Source organism: Simochromis diagramma, unplaced genomic scaffold (assembly GCF_900408965.1).
Source record: "Simochromis diagramma unplaced genomic scaffold, fSimDia1.1 OVJJ01000641.1, whole genome shotgun sequence".
Lineage (NCBI taxonomy): Eukaryota > Metazoa > Chordata > Actinopteri > Cichliformes > Cichlidae > Simochromis > Simochromis diagramma.
The window spans coordinates 1-19,472 of NW_024387440.1; the positions used below are offsets into that span (position 1 = coordinate 1).

Genomic DNA, 19,472 nt, shown 5'->3' on the forward strand with positions numbered 1-19,472 from the left:
CGCTCCCTTCACTCAACAGCTCAGTTTGACAACATGTGGAAGAATTTGATAGAAGCCTTCCTTTAGTAAAAGCACCAAGAAAACACCATGAAAACACCTCACTACACACAAAACTGCAAGTACTGGCAAATTGTACATAAAGTATGAAAAGTCAAAGTACTTATTGTGCAGAAAAATGTTCCCATCAGTGTCTGTGGATCAATATTACTGCTGCACATGTTTAAGGCTGAGCTCATTTCAAATCCTTTCTATTGTGTTGAATCTGCAGTAATGCATCATATTCTATAAAATCATATGTTTGTAGTGGCTGTCCTGTGAGGACCACGTCTCTCTAAACAAACAGCTGTTAATGAGCTCACAAACACAGGCCTACAGCTGGATTTGAAAAAGTCCATTCAATAGAAAATCAACAGTCACAGCTGGATTCAAAGGCTTGAGCTCTGTGTGACATGGTTACCTGTCAGCATCTACAGGGGGATTCAAATATGAAGGAAACATGAAGGTGGTGCATTAGAAAAACTGCTGCTTTCAAGCAGAGCAACAAACTGTTTGAACTGATCCAACTTTATTAACACAGACAAAGATTTGTGCATCAGCTGCTGTTTGCTGCTATAGATATAATCCAGCTGATGTGGAGAACTACATGTGACACTGTGATGCAGCCATGAATCTGACTGATTTCTTTCCATTTTCAAAGGTTGATGCATCAGTTAAAGTCCTTAAAAAGCTCAGAAATAAAGAGAAAGGTTGGTTACAGCAAAGAGAGGCACTGGCAGCCTTTAAGACACTAAACAAGAGAAACAGATCAGAGAACATCAGACTGAATAAGTGGAATAAAGTGAAACAGAGAACTAACGCTCCCTAAGAATGGAGCTGTCAGAGGAAGAGAGCAGCAAACTGAAAGTCTCTGTTAGCTGCAGAGCTCTGAAACTTCACACAGCTTTGGATGATAACATGGAGAAAGGATGTGGAGATGTTCACACTTCTGCTAGAAATCATCTTCTAGTTATTGTGACTCAGATATGACTGATTATAGATGAGGACCAAAGAAGGTTGTTACTGAGATTGGAGCTGACTTAGCTTAGCCTGTGTTTTAGCCACATGCTAAACAAACACATGTTCAGAAACTAGAAGATGTTACCTTTCAGATGAAGTCTCACACATGAACTTTGCTCCTACAGTTCATCTGCTGAAGCTTTTACATTTGGCTGGAAATCAAATAAAAACCAAAACAGCCACAAACATCAGACATGCTAACACTGTAACATTATTGGATGGAGCCCACTGAGACTGAACCACCATCATGAGTCTGACCTCTGACCTTTGACCTGTATCTACAGCACTGACCTCTGACAGTGAGCAGCACTTCTTTCTTCATCAAGATGTTTCCCTCCCTGTTGTAGACGGTGCAGGTGTAGGTTTCTGTGTCTGTGGGGGGTTTCAGGGTCAGACTGAGGTCTCCAGGTTCCAGTAAGTTTCTCTTCATCTTTGTTCGTCCTTTGTAAAACTGGTCCTGTTCTTCAGGCTGGTCAGAGCTGTTCTTATACACGTGGACCTTCCTGTCATATATGGTATTGTCCATCCACTCCACTTTTGCACCTTTAGGCAGGCAAACTATGGCTTGACAGGGCAGCAGGACAGACTCCACCCCTGATTCCACCCCCACCTTATAACCTGAGAGGACAACAAAGCACAACATGAGCTGTAGTAAAAGTTAATAATGATCCTCTGATGGCTCCTTACAGTAAACTTATTTCTGTGCTGCGCCTCAACATTTACTGTCAGCACATATTTCCATGTCAGCTGCTGTTTACCACCACAGAAGAAGAACAGCTTGTCCACATGCAGCCTCTGTGTCAGATCAATGCAGTGAAGCACACACACTGTTTAGTAAAGTCATGTTGTGGAGCTGTTTCACTGATCAATGACTGAGTCTGAAGGAGGTTTTCTGACTTCTGGAACAAACCTGGAAGTTTCTCTTCAGCTCTCTGTATCAGCTGTTTGTAACTCTCAACTCTTTCAGCTTCTGGAACAAGTTTGTGTGAGCCACAGTCAAGGAGCCACCAGAGGACACCTGCTAACCATCGGCATTATGGGTAGTGTAGTAGGAGACACTCACCTGACATGAAATAGTGCCGGAAATGAAATAAAAGACCTCCAGAAACCACAAGAAGAACCAGGAGAACCAGGAGAGCTTTGGCCCAGGATGGAAACCGTTCTGTGGAGAAACACAAAGAACAACATGACCTTTGACCTTTGACCTCTGAATGAATGGAAATAATGAATTTACAGGCCTATACTTCAATCATAGAGCCAGCATAGTTGACATGCTGACAGTGTTAAAATAACAAAGTTTTATCTGAGTGATGTCAGATGTATCTACACCATGTTTGTTGCTGACCTTTGATCTCCAGTTGTACATCTGTCAGTCTACTTTGTCCTATCCTCTTGTCTCTGATGGAGCAGGTGTAGGTGGCGCTGTCAGACAGTTGGAGGTTGGTCAGGTTCAGGCTGAGCTCTCCAGTTTCCAGAGCGTCAGTCTTCATGGATGTTCGGCCTCTGTAACGCTGGTTTTGATCTTTCAGTTTGTCTCCTTGACGCTGACGCTGGTGGACGGTTGGAGGACTGAGGTTGGAGCGACTCCACACCACTGTGGGGTCAGTCAGAGCGAAAGTGTCAAACTGACAGGGCAGGATGAACGAGTCCCCCTCATACAGCTCGACAGCTGAGGCATGCTGGGAAACTGAGGACACAGACAGAGACTTGTGGTAGCTAATTTTGAAGCCAACATGATAACCTTATCCCATCAATGCTGTGGAGGGCCAGCTTTTTTAGATCCAATTAAAATCAATGGACTCAGAAAGATCCTCTGGAAAAGAGTAGAACTCTTAAAACAGAGTTTATTAAACAGCAAAAAAACGGTATAATATAGCAGGACACACAAAGAAGCATAGCAAACTAAAGCGAAGCAAACTGAACCCAGTGTAGAGCCTTTACCCACACACAGCAGCGACACACCAATTATATATACCCTATGCAGTGTTGGGTAAGTTACCAAAATTAGTAACTTAGTTACATTACTAGTTACTTCTATCAAAAGTAACTCAGTTACTTCAAGTTACTTGTTACTTTCAAAGTAACTAGTTACCAGGGAAAGTAACTTTGGTTTTACTCAGAATTCTCTTGTTAATGTGTTGCTTCCATAACTTTGCCAGTCTTCTAGCTTGCTTACTTGCCACAAGTGCACTGTGCTTCCTACCAATAGACAGGAAAAGATAATGTGCACATTTCCACGAGAGAAATCCCACGCCTGGACCGTCATTGACTGCTGCCATGATTCTAGCCTACGTCACAGCGTCATGTGCGCTTTTTACATCCAACACAAAAACTGCAGTCGTGGTGCTTTGATTGTACTCAGAACTCGGAAATTCTGCCTTCTGAATAGGAAGATGTAGGTAACACCAGACTGCAGATGAGCTGCATACAGGGCTGGACTGGGACAGAAAATTGGCCCGGGCATGTTGACTAGAGACCGGCCCACCATTATAGGAAAAATCATAAAGCCTTTGAATGAAAACAAACACTGTTGTGACAGTGATGTACACTGTTCTGATGGTATATATGTATCAATCTATCAATCGTTTGTTCTAAGATTCAGATAATTATTTAATAAAAGCGAGACATTTTAAATGAGAATAAGAAAGAAAAGTATTTCTTTGTGCCCCCCTCTCCCTGTTAATGCCCCACCTGCCCCCTGGCAACACTTTGCTAGACCCGCCCCTGCACAGTTACCAGCTGTCAGCTACCTAAAAAAGGATCCTGGTGTTATTTGTCTCTCAGAAACAGTTCATAACTTCAACTCATTCATGTCACCTAAAAGGTAAACCTGTTTCTCCATCACCTGTTCAGCTCTGATGATCCAGTAAGGACATCTCCTGGTTTCATCTTCATGTTTCCCTCTCACCAGATATACAAACCAGCAGCTTTACAGCTGTGGCTCCAGCAAGCATCAGCTGATACTAGAAATTAATATTAAATAAATTCTAACAACAGCTGATCAAGCTTAAACGTGCTGCTGTTGTTTAGCGCGACATCCGCTGGTTTCCTCTTTCGGCGCAAAGTGAACGATAAACAAACAAGAGAGCCGATCAGCTGATCACTGATCAGTTTAATGATTGAAGTAGAAACGGGAGAGGGAGGGGGGAGAATGAAAGAAGAAGAGGCAGCTGTGCAGCAAAGACACAGAATAACTCCAGCTTTGTGTCTTTTTCATTGTAGCTGAATTACGGGACAAACTGTTCCTTTTCACCTCAATAAGAAACGCGTAATATTTTCTCTGAATACCAGACGATTCAGTTTCACTATCAGTAACATCATAGCACCACCCAGCTGTATAGAAACTCCGTCATGCTAGCTAGCACGCAGTACGGAAAAAGTCAGCATAACGAAAATAAACTCCACCTAAACTTGGTTCATATCTGACCCAGAGAGACTGCAGGTCAGAACTTCTTACCTGAAGTTCAGTTCACACTCGGACCAGCGGCCGCCTCGGGTCTCTGCTCCTCCTGCCTCCCCTTTCCTTCATCCACCTGCTGGCCTCCACCACTTGCTAATGTTACTGAATCTGTGGAAGCTCGCGATAGCCACCACACGAAGTAACGAGCCTATCTAAATCCCAGTAACGAGTAACGCGTTCCTGATTTTGGCATAATAACTAGTTACTGTGCTCCTTACCACAATAATAACGTAGTTACTGTAACATGTTAGTCCAAACATTGGCCCTATGTAATCATATATACTTGTATACAGTAATATATGTATATATATTAGTGCTGTCAATAAATGTAAAAAAATTAACTAATTAATCTCAAAATGTTCTGTAATTAATCCCAAATAATCGCTATTACTTGATCAATAGCCTGGTTTATATTTAAGCAATATAATGAAGTAAATGCAGAATAAACACAAAGAATGTTATATGCTTAAATTCAAATTCTCTTTAAAAGGTTTTTGCCATTTTGGCCACCATCTAGGCCAGCTCCTCCCCTCCCTGGCTCCAGTAAGGACCCGCCGTGCCACCTCCTGGGTTTCGGAACCACTCTGGTGTGAATGAGATATGGCAGGTCCATAGGTCATTGTTTAGAGCCATTTTTATTATGGTGCAGAGAGGATAGAGTGATGAGGCCTTGTCTCTTTCAGTTTATTAAAAATCTGTCAGGTTAGTTGTGGACAAGCTGGAAGGGGACACAATTGGATGAGAGCCGAGTAGACTTTTTGATATTTGCAATATTTCTTAACTGGAGAAAATAGGACCGTGTCCAAACACAGCTCGTGGTCAAAGGTCATACCCAGACTCTGTGAGTCCTGATGTTGGAAGACAGATTTTCAAGGTTATTTTCAAATTTAATGTTTGGGGGCAACAAAAAGGAGCTGAAATCTGAGCTGAAGAGAGTTTGTAGCTTCCAGCATTTAACATCAGAGAGACAGAGCATCAGATTCAGATTAAGTCTGCGTTACTGCCATCAGTGAAACATACAGCTGTGTATCATCCACATAAGAGTGGAAATAACACAGTATTTACAGAATACCACACAAATTATCTGAGCCAGTCAAAGAAGAGAGAAGAAATTGGGACTAAGAACTGATGAACTCCACATGAGAGGGAGGCTGACGATGAGGAGGAGAGAAACCAGGAAAGATGGAAGGATATCATGGTGGACCACATCAGATCCAGAACTGAGATCCAGAAGAATCAGCAGAGATCAGAGCTGTTTCTGTGCTGTGGGGAACGAAGCTGAGAGATTTCTAGAAATATTTCTGCTGTTCATGTGAAGGATTAACTGAGAAGCAGCAGACTTTTCTAAAGTTTGAGATAAAAACAGGAAGTTTGAAGTATAAGATGAGCTCAGACAGGATCCAGGAGGATCCAGAAGGTCTTATTACCTGGAATAAAACCCTGGGGTCGTTCATCTTCCTCCCAGGTCCTCTCAGCTCTTCTGCTTTGTGTTTCTATATCTCTGCTGTGATCACTGAGCCATGGAGGACATTATATTTCTGATGTTTCACCTTCAAAGGGGCGATGTCATCAAGGACAGATTTCCATGTACATATTGAACTGAATTGAATCTATGGCTACATTCACACTGCAGGTTTTTGACTGAATCCGATTTTTTTTTTGTCTGGTTGTTCACACTACAAGTAAAATGTGACAGCAAACGCGCTCTAGTGTGAACAGTTCACGGCCTTAAAAGCAGCCCGCATGAGCAAAAGAAGACATCACACACAATGCGCTCTTTTTACACAAGTGAACATTATCTACAGAGCTAGTAGGTGTTGTCGCAGCAGTCTATATATTTCTGCACAGTCTCAACCGAAAAACACTGAGAAAAAAAGAGAGCGTCACCTGCAGATAAAAATGTTTGGTGTCAGCAGGACTGTGATTTTACAGCATTTTAATAAATGCACTTTCATTTAAGCTTAAAAATACATTTGAGTTTGTCAAAGGGCCAAAATAGCAGGAACACAACCAGACTGGTGTAAATTCAGCTCACACAGACTCTTTGTGTTCACTACATGCAGACCAGCTGTGCTCATATGTGCAGTTACAGCTCATTTACAGGCAGGAATATCCTGCTATGTCCCTGTTAGGACCTGCTGCTTTGACTGCTCACCACTCAAACAGCTTCATGACATCAGCAGTAAGAGCAGATGTGGATCCACAGCAAACATGTATGTTGGTCAGAATCAATGAAAGAAGCTCAGAAAGCTCTTCAGTGAAACCAGTGTTAGAAATGAAACACACAGCACAGCATGCTGGGTAATTACAAGGACTCCCATCAGGCACAGGGAGGCACGTCCCCCTAACTACTCATGCTGATTAACACAACACACACACGTTACATGCACTTCTCTCCACGACCACTAGATGTCCCCACACTCTGTGCTGACTCCAATGATCAGAGCTGCTGAGCCTGTTTGCAGACAGAGGAGGAGCTCCTGGTGATCCGTGTGGCACTAAAAAGCTCTGATAACGTCCATCCAGCAGCTGATAACAGGGACATTTGGTGCCATGTCAGAGCTGCACAGTCAATCATCAGTTTGGCTCTTTAGTTTGAAGAGTTCAAAGCAGCAGCAGAGAATCTAAAGTGTGTCACACAGCACCAAGTTTCCTTTGGTCACATATGAAATGTGAGTCAGAGCTTCAGCTACACAACAACACACACAGCAGCTGATTGTAACATGAGCTCATCTGAAAGCCACCAAGAAGAATCCAGAGATTTGAAAGTTGCTGCTTTGGATTGTTAGTTTGATCTGAATCAGAATCCAGTGTTTGATGGAAATCTCCTCCTGCTGCACTTCAACACATTAAAGAGAGAGAGATGAAAGAAAAGCTGATGATGAGAGCAGAGAGAGGAAGGTGTACTTACCGTGCAGGAGGATCACAAACACCACAAACATCTTCATGTTCCTGTCAAACTCAGAGACTCTTTAAAAGCCCTTCAGGACATCAGCTCACAGCAGCTTCACTTTCCTCTGCTGATCATCTACTGACACTCTCACACTGCTTCACTGTCACAGCTCAGAGTTCAGCTTCACACTTTGTTAAAGCACATCTGTGGAATGAAGTCCGGCCGGCCACAGATCACTTCTGAGGAAAGAGGAGGACGTCGGCTTTCCTCATAGTTTCATGCCCGAGCGCTCCGGGTGGAGGCGGCTGCTGCGGCCTCACCCTGACACGCACAAAGCTCCGCCTCCAGTCCTGACACTGAAACATCCACTGTAGCTACAATGATGCAGATGTGACCCTCAGCAGCTGGATTTCCTCTCCATAGATGTGTTTCCATGCAGATCATGGACATAAAGCAGCTCCAGGATGAAGAGTGTGAAAGAACTTCTTCCACTACAGTATTCATTACAGCACTGTGGCACTCCACAAACCCTCACACTGTCTCAATCCCTGTTTCCAGTTTGACTGAGAGAAGGCCTGAAGCTCAGCCAATCACAGGACAGGAAGTGATCAGCTGACACAGTGATTTGAAGCTGTCAGGGTGAGGCTGCTTCATGCAGGTGTGAAACTATGAGGAAGCTGAACGCCTCCTCTTTCCTCAGAAGTGATCTGTGGCAGTCTGCCATCATGTTTGGCTGCTCACACTAAGGCTACGTCCACACCTACTTTGGAAAACTGAGATTTTCTGTTTTGTTTTTAAAGAACATGTCAAATCCACGCCGTGTAGAAATGTTGGCCAATCAGGAGTCTAGAAGCCTGGGAGGGAAAGAGTGAGCAGGTTTGATGCAAACCTGAAGTACTTCTGAAAAGTTTTTGTGTTTTTAAGTGCCTTCATCATTTCAAATGTTAATAACCAAAAACAGTACTCTGGCTGCTGCAGACTCACAACTTAGGAATGAACAAATACATACAACATGCATAAATTTAAATTAAATACAAATTAAATTCATTAAAAACCGACAACGACGTGGCGTCTGGATTTAGGTTGTGAGAGCGTCTGTGTTGACTCTGTTCACTCTGACGTCTTTGTAAATGGAGGGACAGTAACTGTGTGTGTACATGTACGTGTGTAAAACTGCAGATAGATTAACAGCAACAGTATTTTGTGTATATCCACCATTGTAGAAATTCATCTCATCTAAACAACATGAGATACACAGCAGCACATCACAAAAGGCGCACACCTTTGACGTTGCGTGACTAAATCTCTGTTTTCCTCGTCAACACGTAAAAGCAAAAACTGAGTTTTAAAAATCTCAGTTTTCAGTGATCGAAAACGGCGTTTACGTGTGGACGAAAGGTGCAAGCGCATAGAAAAGTAGCAGTAAGTATTTAAGTACAATTTTCAGGTATCTGTACTTTACCTGAGTAGTTTTTTTTAACTACTTTTTACTCCCTACAATTTTAAACACATATCTGAACTTTCTACTTCTTACATGTGTTGTGATTTTCCCAAGTGCATCATTACTGCTTTTGCTATAATGGTCATATTTTATTAGAAGTTTATTAGGAGTTTTTATTTTGAGATATTAGAATCAGAACAGAAAAGAAAAAGAAAGAAAGAAATTAGTGAGGAAGTTTACAGAAGGAGAGGGAGAGAAAAACACTGAGGATCTGCTGCAAACCTGCCTAAATAAACAAAAACCCAACAAGGATCCCCTCACCTCCAAGCAGGGGCCTGACAGAGCCAGGGGGCCAGGCCCCTCCAAGCAGCCATTAACCAGAACACACCCAAGCACCAAGAACCACCAACTCACCAGAGGATGGGGGCACCAGCCACCAACAGAGAGTGTTGGGGGGAAATAGTGTCTATTTTGATAGTTTATTAGAGATTTCCATCATGAATTCATTGTGGAAACTGAGCACAAGTTAAAGACCAAACACAACTAAATGTGTTTATCATCCAAATATAAAAGGGTGTTCTAATAATATGTGGCGCCTGTTAAAACCTGCCTGGTGACAGATGACACTGACAGTAATCTGCTGATGATTGAACTGCAGATTTAATGCAGGAATATTTCCTGTTTGAACTCTTCAGGGACCCGTGTATTTCCTGAGCAAACACTCTTCTCCTCATGCTGCTGCTGTGCTGGCAGCTTTAAGATGCAACAATAAATATTTCTATTGATTTGCACAGAAAGCTTTGAAAAAGCAACAGAACAATAAAAGCAGCAGCAGCTCTGACTGTGTTCATACCAACTTAAATATGTCAGAGTCAGGTTTCTGTTTAAAACACTGAATGTTTGAGCTACAAATACACAGATTTAACTACATTAACTTAACTGTGGTGTAAAAACTGGATTCATTGACTGCTATGTAGCAAACATAGAGCTCAGTTTAACACACAGAGTAGAAAGGTCTGTATAAGAATGAAGCTGCTGATGCAGGGCTGAACACAGGATGAGGAATAAAGGACTTTTCTATGGTTTCCTTTAACTGTTGCTAGCTTGCCATATTTATGCCTCACTATTAGCAACTTGTAAGACATGCGCTATTTAGCCAATTTAGGTCTGCAGTGACCCCTTGTGGACATTGTGAGATGTTGCTTGTGTTGAGTAGATGATGTGTTGTGATTGTTTTCCTAGTTATCTATGACTCTGCTAATTATAAAATTGCCCATTTCTGTTTCCAGAAAACCATGTTTATAGTCACACGTGCTGTTTACTATAAAACAAGAAGTTCAAGTTTGGCTGCACCGAACTCAGATTAAGCCTCACAAACATTTTCATGTAAACAAATCTTTTGTGGGACTTAATTAAAGACAATTAACAAACTCCTGGACTGCTGCAGTCTCTCTGACAGAAGACTTAGACCAGACTTGTGTCCCCAGTATAAATATATTTTACAAACATCCTTCAAAGAGCTACTTTTTACTTTTACTTCAAGTACATTTCAGAGCCTCTACTTTTTACTTTTACTGGAGTAAAGAAGTTGAATCAGTACTTCTACCTTTACTGGAGTATTTTTAATAGTAGTATTTGTAGACTTATGTCTACAAAGTCTATTTGTGGACTTAAGTACTGAATGTCTGTACTTTGCCAACTCTCCTCATGTCCTGATGTGTTTACCTGTCCAAGCTGCACAGGTGAGTCTGACTGTGAGCTCAGCAGGATTCATCCTGAAGCCTCTGCAGTGAGACAGCAGCCTGACCCTCACACTCAGCTTTTTATTCTGCTTCTTATTACACTTAACCTCCTAAGACCTGAACTCTTCCACAGCAGCATTTTTAATTTCTCTTTGATATTTGGGAATATTGGGGCCTGATGAATGTAAAAACAAAGAATTACCAGATTTTTTTTTACCTTATTTTTGTTTTTAAGAAAAATAGGAGCCACATATGAGGAAATTCGTTTAAAATTTTGATGGAACAGTAGCAGTATAATGTCCTCGTAAGTGGATATCAGGCCCTTGTAGAGCAAAATTGAGTATTTTGGTCTAAATAACCCAAAATGTGATGTCCACATATGTGGACGGCAGGTCCTAGGAGGTTAATGGTCTGTGTTTGATATGTGACTCACTTATATATTTCTCATTGTTTTAATCCACAGCTCAGACTGTTCTTTTAAACTAAACCAATCGTTTCCTCCTCTTGCTGTCAGTGTGGTTACTGAACATGAACTCTGATCTCTGAGTGAGAGCAGCACAGACTGAATACCAGGATAACAACCTGACATACTGTTTGGTTTTTACATGTATTATTATTAGGGCTGTCAGTGTTAACGCGTTAACATGAATTAGCCCACGTTAACGCACTAGCCACTCAGCAAAGACCAAACAGACCCCTGGATGGGCTCAGCCAGCAGGGGGGCTTCTGCAGGAAGGACAAACTTTGGACAAACTGCCCAAAATGCAGTGACAGAGACATTTCAGGGATTTTGAGTCAGTCTGCGCTCCAGATGGATTAATTGTTAATTGTGTTAGTCATGATGATGGCATTAACGTGTTAATGTGGCTTAAATGCGTTAACGCTGAGTAACTCCTTATACGGATTGATCTGTGTTAACTTGTTAATGTGAATTTGCCCATTTTAATGTGTTAACACTGACAGCCCTGATTATTTTTATTATATTCTTTTTTTTGCCTGTCCCGTCCGGCAGTGTAGCAGGACAGGACAGGACGAGAATTATTGTCTGAAGGCCAAAAAAACAGAATTATTTTTCCAAGTGCATCATTATTGCTTTGGCTATAATGGTCATATTTTATTAGAAATTTATTTGAATTTTTTATTTTGAGTTATTACTATCAGAACAGAGAAGAGCGTCTGAAGAAAAGAAAAAGAAAGAAACTGGTGAAGATGTTTACAGAAGGAGAGGGAGAGAGAAAACACTGAGGCTCTGCTCCAAACCTGCGTAAAACACACACACACAAAACAACAAGAGAGAAACCGTGGCAACAACCAAGATATGTACAAGTACCAGTAAATGATAACATTAAATGTTACTGAGCAGCACACAGGACTACATGATATGTTTAGAGGCAGCAGCCAACCAAGATCCTGACAAATAGACCACAGTCTGTCAGACTCGGCCCCCACCTGTCCAGCACCATCACACTCAGCACCGGGTCTCCACAAGGATGTGTTTTGAGTCCCCTCCTGTTTACGCTCTACACATCCGACTGCTCCCCTACCCATCTCTCAAACACCATCATAAAGTTCGCGGATGACACCACAGTGGTTGGACTCATCTCAAGGGGGGATGAGTCGGACTACAGAGATGAGGTCAACAGACTGACTGAGTGGTGTTCAGTTAACAACCTCCAACTGAACACCACGAAAACTAAAGAACTTATCTTGGACTTCAGGAAGGGCAGAGCAGACCCGGCCCCACTTTACATTCACGGGAGCTGTGTGGAGAGGGTACACTCCATGAGGTTTCTGGGCGTGCAGATATCTGATGACCTCTCCTGGACTGCAAATACCACGGCGGTGGTTAAAAAGGCCCAGCAGCGTCTCCACTTTCTGAGAGTGCTCAGGAGGAACAACCTGGAGGAGAGGCTGCTGGTGACATTTTACAGAGCCACCATAGAGAGCATCCTAACGTACGGCATAACAACATGGTATGCAGGGTGCTCAGCTGCGGGCAGGAAAGTACTGCAGAGGGTCATCAACACAGCCCAGAAGATCACTGGCTGCTCTCTGCCCAGCCTGGAGGTCACTGCAAACTCTCGGTACCTCAGCAGAGCTGGCAATATCATCAAGGACCACTCTCACCCCAGCAACCAACTGTTTGAACTATTACCGTCAGGCCGACGGTACAGGTCACATAAAACCAGGACAAACAGATTCAGGGATAGCTTCTTTCCCAGAGCTATCACCGTAGTAAATAAGCACAAAAACAACTGAACCTATTCCATACCGTCACTGTCATTATATTAATGCTGCTATCCTGTATATATTGTACATACTATTGTTTGAGTACTTACGATTGTTTTTTTGTACTTTTTATATTTTACATTTATATGTATTATTGAAACTTGCACCAAGGGAGTGGCACTCCAATTTCGTTGTACTCTGTACAATGACAATAAAGGCTATTCTATAGTGTGTCTGTGAGTACGTGTGTGTGCACCTGTGTGTGCGCGCTTGTGTTCAGAAGGTTTCACCATGTAAATGTCTAATACTAGGTATGTGGAGCCACCGCCCCCCCCCCCCCTGTAGGAGATGAAGCAGGCATGGAGGAGATGCAGGCCCCAGATATCTAGATACCCCCAGAGTACGAGAGCCCAAAGAGGCTCACCGCAGGGGGAATCGCACTACCTACTCAGAAAAGACCAAAGCAGACCCCTGGATGGGGTCAGCCAGCAGACACAGTGCAGAAGCCCCAGGGGCCCCGGCAACGAGCCAGCAGGCCACACCAAGCAGATGCCAGGAGTGACTCAGTACACACCCGAGCACCCAGCCCTGGACAGGTGGACTAAGGGTCCACCAGTGAGACATGAAGTTAAACACCCAGGGTCCTGATCTCCATGGATGGAAAACAGAGAAATTTAATCAAGTGAAGATCTTTCAGACTCATTGATCCAGCTCATTCTTTGGATATAATCAGAACTATTAATCAGCATCATTTTGTATTTCTTTTGGAAAATCAGACAAACACAAAAACATTATTATATTTTGAAAAATACTGACAGCCACCAGTGCTCCCCTCAGCCTCCCAGTAGATGCAGCTGTGGTATAAATGTCTAAATCCTGCATCACTTTGTTCTTGTGTATTGTTCACAGATACTCATGAGAGTAAAGAGTAACTTGATTATTTAGAATTCCCTAATGCACCAAAGGTTAAATAGATCATATATATAGTGATCCGTGTGTAAATAATTGTTGAGAATACATTTTTAAAACTCAAATGAAGCTGGGACTCAAACAGCAGAACATTTTTATACCACATTTGTCTTTTTTAATTCCTTGAATATAATGGTATCTTTAAAAATTACATTCATTATTATTATTATTATTATTATTATTATTATCATCATAACAACTGAAAAAGCTTCTCGGATGAGAGGTGAAACGTCTTCAAGTAAACTTAAAGACGTCCAGAGTTTTTCTTTCCAAGCTCCTTAGACTAGGATGACTGAGAACCTTCACAGACATTCCTGATTATTATTATTTGCTTTCTTTCATATTTATGCCTTTTAGTGTTTTTATTTAATTGTTCACCTGGTTTATTAAGTTGTATTTGACATTTCTGTTCAGCTGGAGCTTACAGACAGATTTACATTTCCAAATATCACCGTGTTTATTTCCGGTTTGTTGTCACCGTTGATCAGGTGCACCTGTGCTGTGTTTAGTGCGGAGAAACGGAGCTCAGAGGGCTGAATGAGCTCGGCTCAGACCGGAAACAGCGCAGACACGAGGCTACGTTAGCATGGTTAGCTAGCTCTGCCATACCAATCTGCAGTGGCGTGCACAGACATTTTGGGGGGCAAGTGCTCCAGGGGGAAAAAAGGGCACTTTTTGCATATGTGGAAAACCTTTTCTTTTTATAATAAAAAAATCGCACAGGTTAAATGCAATTTGACTTTTATTTCAAAACATTCTCTAAAAATCAAAAATCACACCACAAAAAGATAAAATCTGTATCCAACTCTAAACCATATACATACATATTCTCAAGTGTCCATTAAATGGAGTGTACTGCTCTAAAGAAGCATCCTTCTTGGTGCCATGTCTTTGTAGATGTTGATGACCTCGTTGTAATTGATCTCCACATCTTTCTCAATGGCCAACAAGAGGAGATCAGACAACCTTTCTTCTCCACACAAACTTCTTAGTTTATTTTTGATTATTTTTAGCTTTGAAAAGGATCTTTCAACTGTCGCAGTTGTCACTGGTAGTGTTGCGTAGATCTGAATCATTTTGACAAAGGCAGGAAAGATCAGCTGGCCATTGTTTTCCCTCAGTATCAGAAATATTTCTCTGAGGTCTTTTGAACTAAAGCTGGAGTGGAAGACCTTTAATTCTGTTTTGAGCTGGTCCTCATCTTCTCCATAGAATTCACAGAGGATGTGGACAGCTTCAATGGCTTCTGGGTTTGGTGGGCCTACCCAGTTAGCATGCACAGTTAAGGGCTGGAAGGACTGAATGATTCTGGCCGTTGGGCTTCCAGTATTGTCCCCTTTGAACCTCCTGTTCAGTTCCCCAGTCATGATGTCCAGAAAGGTGAAATATACACCACTCCTGAAATATGCCTCCACTGACTCAAACTGAGCACCTACTTGAGACACTGTGGTGCTGTGTTGGAAACGCACTGGAACTTTCCGCTTTCTCTCCTGACCAGGCACCACGGTAGGTACTGGAATGTTGAAACTCTCTGCCTTCTCTGATGCACATCTAAATATCTCTCCAAATTTCTCCTCAGACCTCATGGTTTGCAATGTGTGAAGCACACCATCAATTACCTTGTAGGCAGTGGAATGGTCCAACCCTTCTTCCTGCAGAGAATCTGATGCCAAAGCAGTGACTTCGAATACTGGTGTGGTGATTTCCATGCAGAGAATGAACATAAAATTAATGGCATTTCTGTACATCTGAGCATCACCTTGGGCCAGGTTAGGTGGGTCACTGTCACTGATGTCATCAAGGAGCATCAAAATGGCTTTCAAATTTCTCTGAAGTGCCTTCAGTGCTTTTTCCCTGCAAGCCCATCGCGTATCTGACAGCTGCTGGAGCTCCATAACACGTTGTCCAGGAAAGAGAGACTCCTGAAATTTGACCAAGGCAGCATGACGCTTTGGGGAGCCTGAGCAAAAGGCATACAATTTCTCCACCAAGTTGAAAAATGTCACAAAATGCTTGCTGGACTTTGATGCCTCCACTAGTACCAAATTGAGGCAATGGGCTTTGCAGAGCACATAGAGGGCCTTCTCATTGTGTGCACGGATTCTAGCTTGGAGACCTTTATACATGCCACTCATGTTGGCTGCTCCATCATAGCCTTGACCATACATGTTCTTCATCTCTAGGCCATTCTTTTGCAGAAGCAAGAACACTGTATTCTCCAGCTCCTGGCCTGTAGTTGTATCAACATTGCACACTTCGATGAATCTCTCCTTTATTTGCATATGATGAAAATATCGCACAACAAATGACACTTGCTCTTTGTGTGAAACATCAGAGGTTTCATCAAGTAGAATGGAATACATTTCAGCCTCTTTTATTTCACGTTGTATCTCCTTCCTGATGTAAGTTCCTAGTGCTGCAATGATGTCATTTTGACTTCTGTTGGAAAGCAGTGACACCTGGGGCCTTGTCTTGGTGGCTTTAACTGTGGCAATTTTTTCCAAATGCATTTTCAGCACACTATCGTAGCGGGAAAATACATTGACTAATTCACGAAAATTGCCACGGTTATCACTGGACTCACTCTCATCATGACCTCGGAATGCTTGTCCCTGACGTGCAAGATACACTGTTAGGTCAATTAATCTTGTCAGGATTTCTTTGTTTGTCTGCCTCTCTCGCTCTCTAACTTCCACCCCTTTTACGTCTGAAACATCAAATGCAGACTGAAGGGCCTTTTTCTGGAAATTGATCCATCTAACCATGCTTGTCATGTGCATCTCTGCGCTGGAGTGTTGTTTTGATCTTTTCAAGAGCAGTACTCCACTTTCTGATGCCATCAGTTGTCCAGGCTGTTCTGCTTTTATATTTTTCATCCGAGAGGAAAAGCCGACAACTAAAACAATGCATTGAATTAGCAGTGGGTGAGTATTCCAGCCACACATTAGCAGAAAACCACTGTTTCTGGAATGATCTCCCCTCAGTTTTTGGGTAAGGTATATCAGGCTGACATGGGCCCACATTGCAGCACATTGAAACGTATCTGTCATTGCGCTTTATTTTAAATGTATGGATGTGTGTTGGATCTGTTGGGTAAAGCTGCTAACTTTGACATTATGTGATCGATCTGTTCTTCCTCATTGTGGTCTTCAGAGAGCACTACATCAGTGTCTGTAGGCCTAACTGAACCTGTTGCTGCATTGGTCGCGGCTTCATCTGTTTCTATATCTCCCTCTTCTGCTATGCTGGTAGATGGCATAGAGCTGCTTCCCTGCTGTGACTGACTACAATGGAACAATAATAATAATAATAGTATTATTATTTATCATAATAATAAGCTTAAACAGATAGTTTTAATAATAACCCATACTGCAAGTCTTGTAACATAGAAATAACTTTCGTAGGTACAAAATAATAGTTAGCTCAATGCCTGCTGATTAAGTTCATTAAAAACTAAGTGTGAACAGCTTTTAAGATTTTTCAATAGAATTAACTGCAAGGAGCAGGTTACATTAAAACATTAAAATAGAACCTGACTCTGCCCTTGACTCTGACCTTTCATCTTCATTTTCCTTTGCTTTCATCCAGGAGAGCAGAGAACTGCTTCCCTGGGCTGCCTGTTGTAGATCCCTTTCTTTCTCCTTTCTCAGCCTCTCTTTCCTAGGCATTATGCTTGCTGAAATTAGTAAATAAATAGACCAAAATGTATGAGAACGAATAAGACTGACTGTGGTCATTACAAGAACAGGGCAGAATGGTCGTTTTCACAGGCAATTGGGAACTGCCTATTTTTCCTTTAGCAAATTAATGTGTTAATGTTGCCAATATGTTACACCAAAAAAAATTAACATGTCTAACCAGTGCTTCTCAAAACTTTTAACATGCACCAACACCGTACCCTTCAAACTACCAATAACAACGTCACTGTTCTGTCACAATCAGGTCACAACACAGTGCGTAAATGTCTGCGAGCATCGCTGAGTCAGTAACAACCAGTTAGGCTAAAGACTGCATCTTTAGACAGTTGGACGGTGTTCTAACTTTCTCACAGGAGACACCTACTAAAGACAGTCAAAGACATTAATTTCAATCTTACCAAAGTAGGACAGTAGTTGACGTTAGTTATGGAAAGGCTAATCCACAAAAACGGAGAAAACGTCCATAATTCTATTATTCATAATCATGTCAAGGTTTTAGGTTTTTCTGCAGTTCCATCTCTAAAAAGTGTGATGTCTTCCCGTCACTGACTTCAGTTTGAAAACTTTGTATTTATTCACAGATTTCCGTGAGATCATCCTAAAATTTGTAACGAAAAATGGGCTCAAAAGAGCCCTCTGCCTAACGGCATGTAGCCTATAGCATAACGTGATATTTTCAATAGTGTATGCAAAAAGGTCGGAATTGATGGAGAGTGGGGTTGCCTAAATGGTTTAGGTTACATTTTAAATGTGTCGTTTTTTTGTTTATCCATATGGATGGATGGAGGGGGCAAGCTGGCAAAGTTTGTCATGTGCAGTTTCTGACAGGCTACTTCACAACAAAACAATTGCAGGTTGGTCTTAGAGGGCAAACAGAATAATTTCACTCGATTCATGGGTTACCTGACTGGTTGGGAAGGGAAAGAGCTGCCGTGTTGTCCGCCGTGGCTCCCAGTCGCTATAGTTAGCCTACTATGCCTACTCCAAGTAGTCCTATGTCATGCCGCTGCTACACGCCTCACAACAAATGAACTGCAAGCGTGTTCACGTGACACGGTGACAGTGAAAAAGCGACAGGGTTCGGGTGTCTTTGAAGAAGGGGCACAAATCAAGCCATTATTTTCACACCTTTTTAAATCGCGCAGCTTTAAAAAAAATAAATAAAAAATCACGTCTTTCAAAAGGGCACTTTTTTGGACTGAGGGCAAAAGGGCAAGTGCTTCAGCACCACCTCGTCTCTATCTGTGCACGCCAGTGCCAATCTGTGGCTACAAAGTCCACAGTCTGTTAGTCTGGTCTGTTTCTAACCTTCCCTCATACTTTTACTATTAAAGCCTCATCATTAAATCTGTATTTCCAACACTGTGTGAATTTCCATGACGTCAGAGGCGCGAGCTGCGCCTGAGTGTAGCACTTCCGCTCACAGAGGACTGTCTGCAGAGCTGCTGCAGGTTAAACAGAGACTTTCTTACCGTTCATGAGGAGCAGGAACACCACCAGCGTCTTCATCCTCCTTTAAAAACAAACCGACACAAAGTCCCGTTAAATCCTCTGCTGACCCAACGAACCCACACCTGGACACACCTGCAGCTCCAAACACGCCCACGCACAAAGGTTACTTTCTGTTTAACAGGAAGTCTCCGTGTGTCGCAGATATCAGATAATAAAATGTGAAGTAGATTTGAAATAAAACGTATAAATGCGCCACATGAACACAAACAGCTGGATCATTGTGGTCTGACAGGCCTGTTAAAGAAAGTCTGAGGCTCAGTGATGTTTGTGGGAATAGTTCATGGAGCTGTGATCACCTTCATGCAGGAAGTGAACTTTGTTATGGTGAAATCATAAAAGTGTTTCCATTTAAAATATGCTTTATAAAATTAAAACATTGTTATATTATAATTTAAATCTTCAGCCTTTATAGTGGTGAGAGAGTTAAACTGAACACATCCTGTTAAAATCTGATTCATGAGGCAGTAATAAG

At 42.1% G+C, this 19,472-nt stretch overlaps 2 protein-coding genes across 3 annotated transcripts in view; both read right to left on the reverse strand.

Moving 5' to 3' along the window:
* Positions 1-599: 599 nt before the first annotated feature.
* LOC120722515 overlaps positions 600-19,472 on the reverse strand; it is a 31,148-nt gene continuing 12,275 nt past the window's right edge. The window contains exons 2-5 of one of the 2 annotated variants that reach the window (XM_040013528.1): positions 18,961-19,126; positions 2,402-2,743; positions 2,120-2,218; positions 600-1,674 (exon numbers count right to left, since the gene is read on the reverse strand). In XM_040013528.1, the coding sequence (XP_039869462.1) occupies positions 1,268-1,674; positions 2,120-2,218; positions 2,402-2,743; positions 18,961-18,997 (885 nt within the window). In that variant the 5' untranslated portion in view covers positions 18,998-19,126 and the 3' untranslated portion in view covers positions 600-1,267. Of the gene's footprint in view, positions 1,675-2,119; positions 2,219-2,401; positions 2,744-7,427; positions 8,195-18,960; positions 19,127-19,472 lie in introns of those variants that run through there. The other variant, XM_040013527.1, reaches the window with a different exon arrangement.
* On the reverse strand, positions 13,589-17,918 carry LOC120722504 (zinc finger MYM-type protein 1-like). The gene is made up of 2 exons (XM_040013515.1): positions 14,269-17,918; positions 13,589-13,705 (listed from the first exon to the last, which is right to left on the reverse strand). Exon 1 carries the CDS (start codon positions 16,838-16,840, stop codon positions 14,651-14,653), a length of 2,190 nt encoding a protein of 729 aa, XP_039869449.1. The 5' UTR covers positions 16,841-17,918; the 3' UTR covers positions 13,589-13,705; positions 14,269-14,650.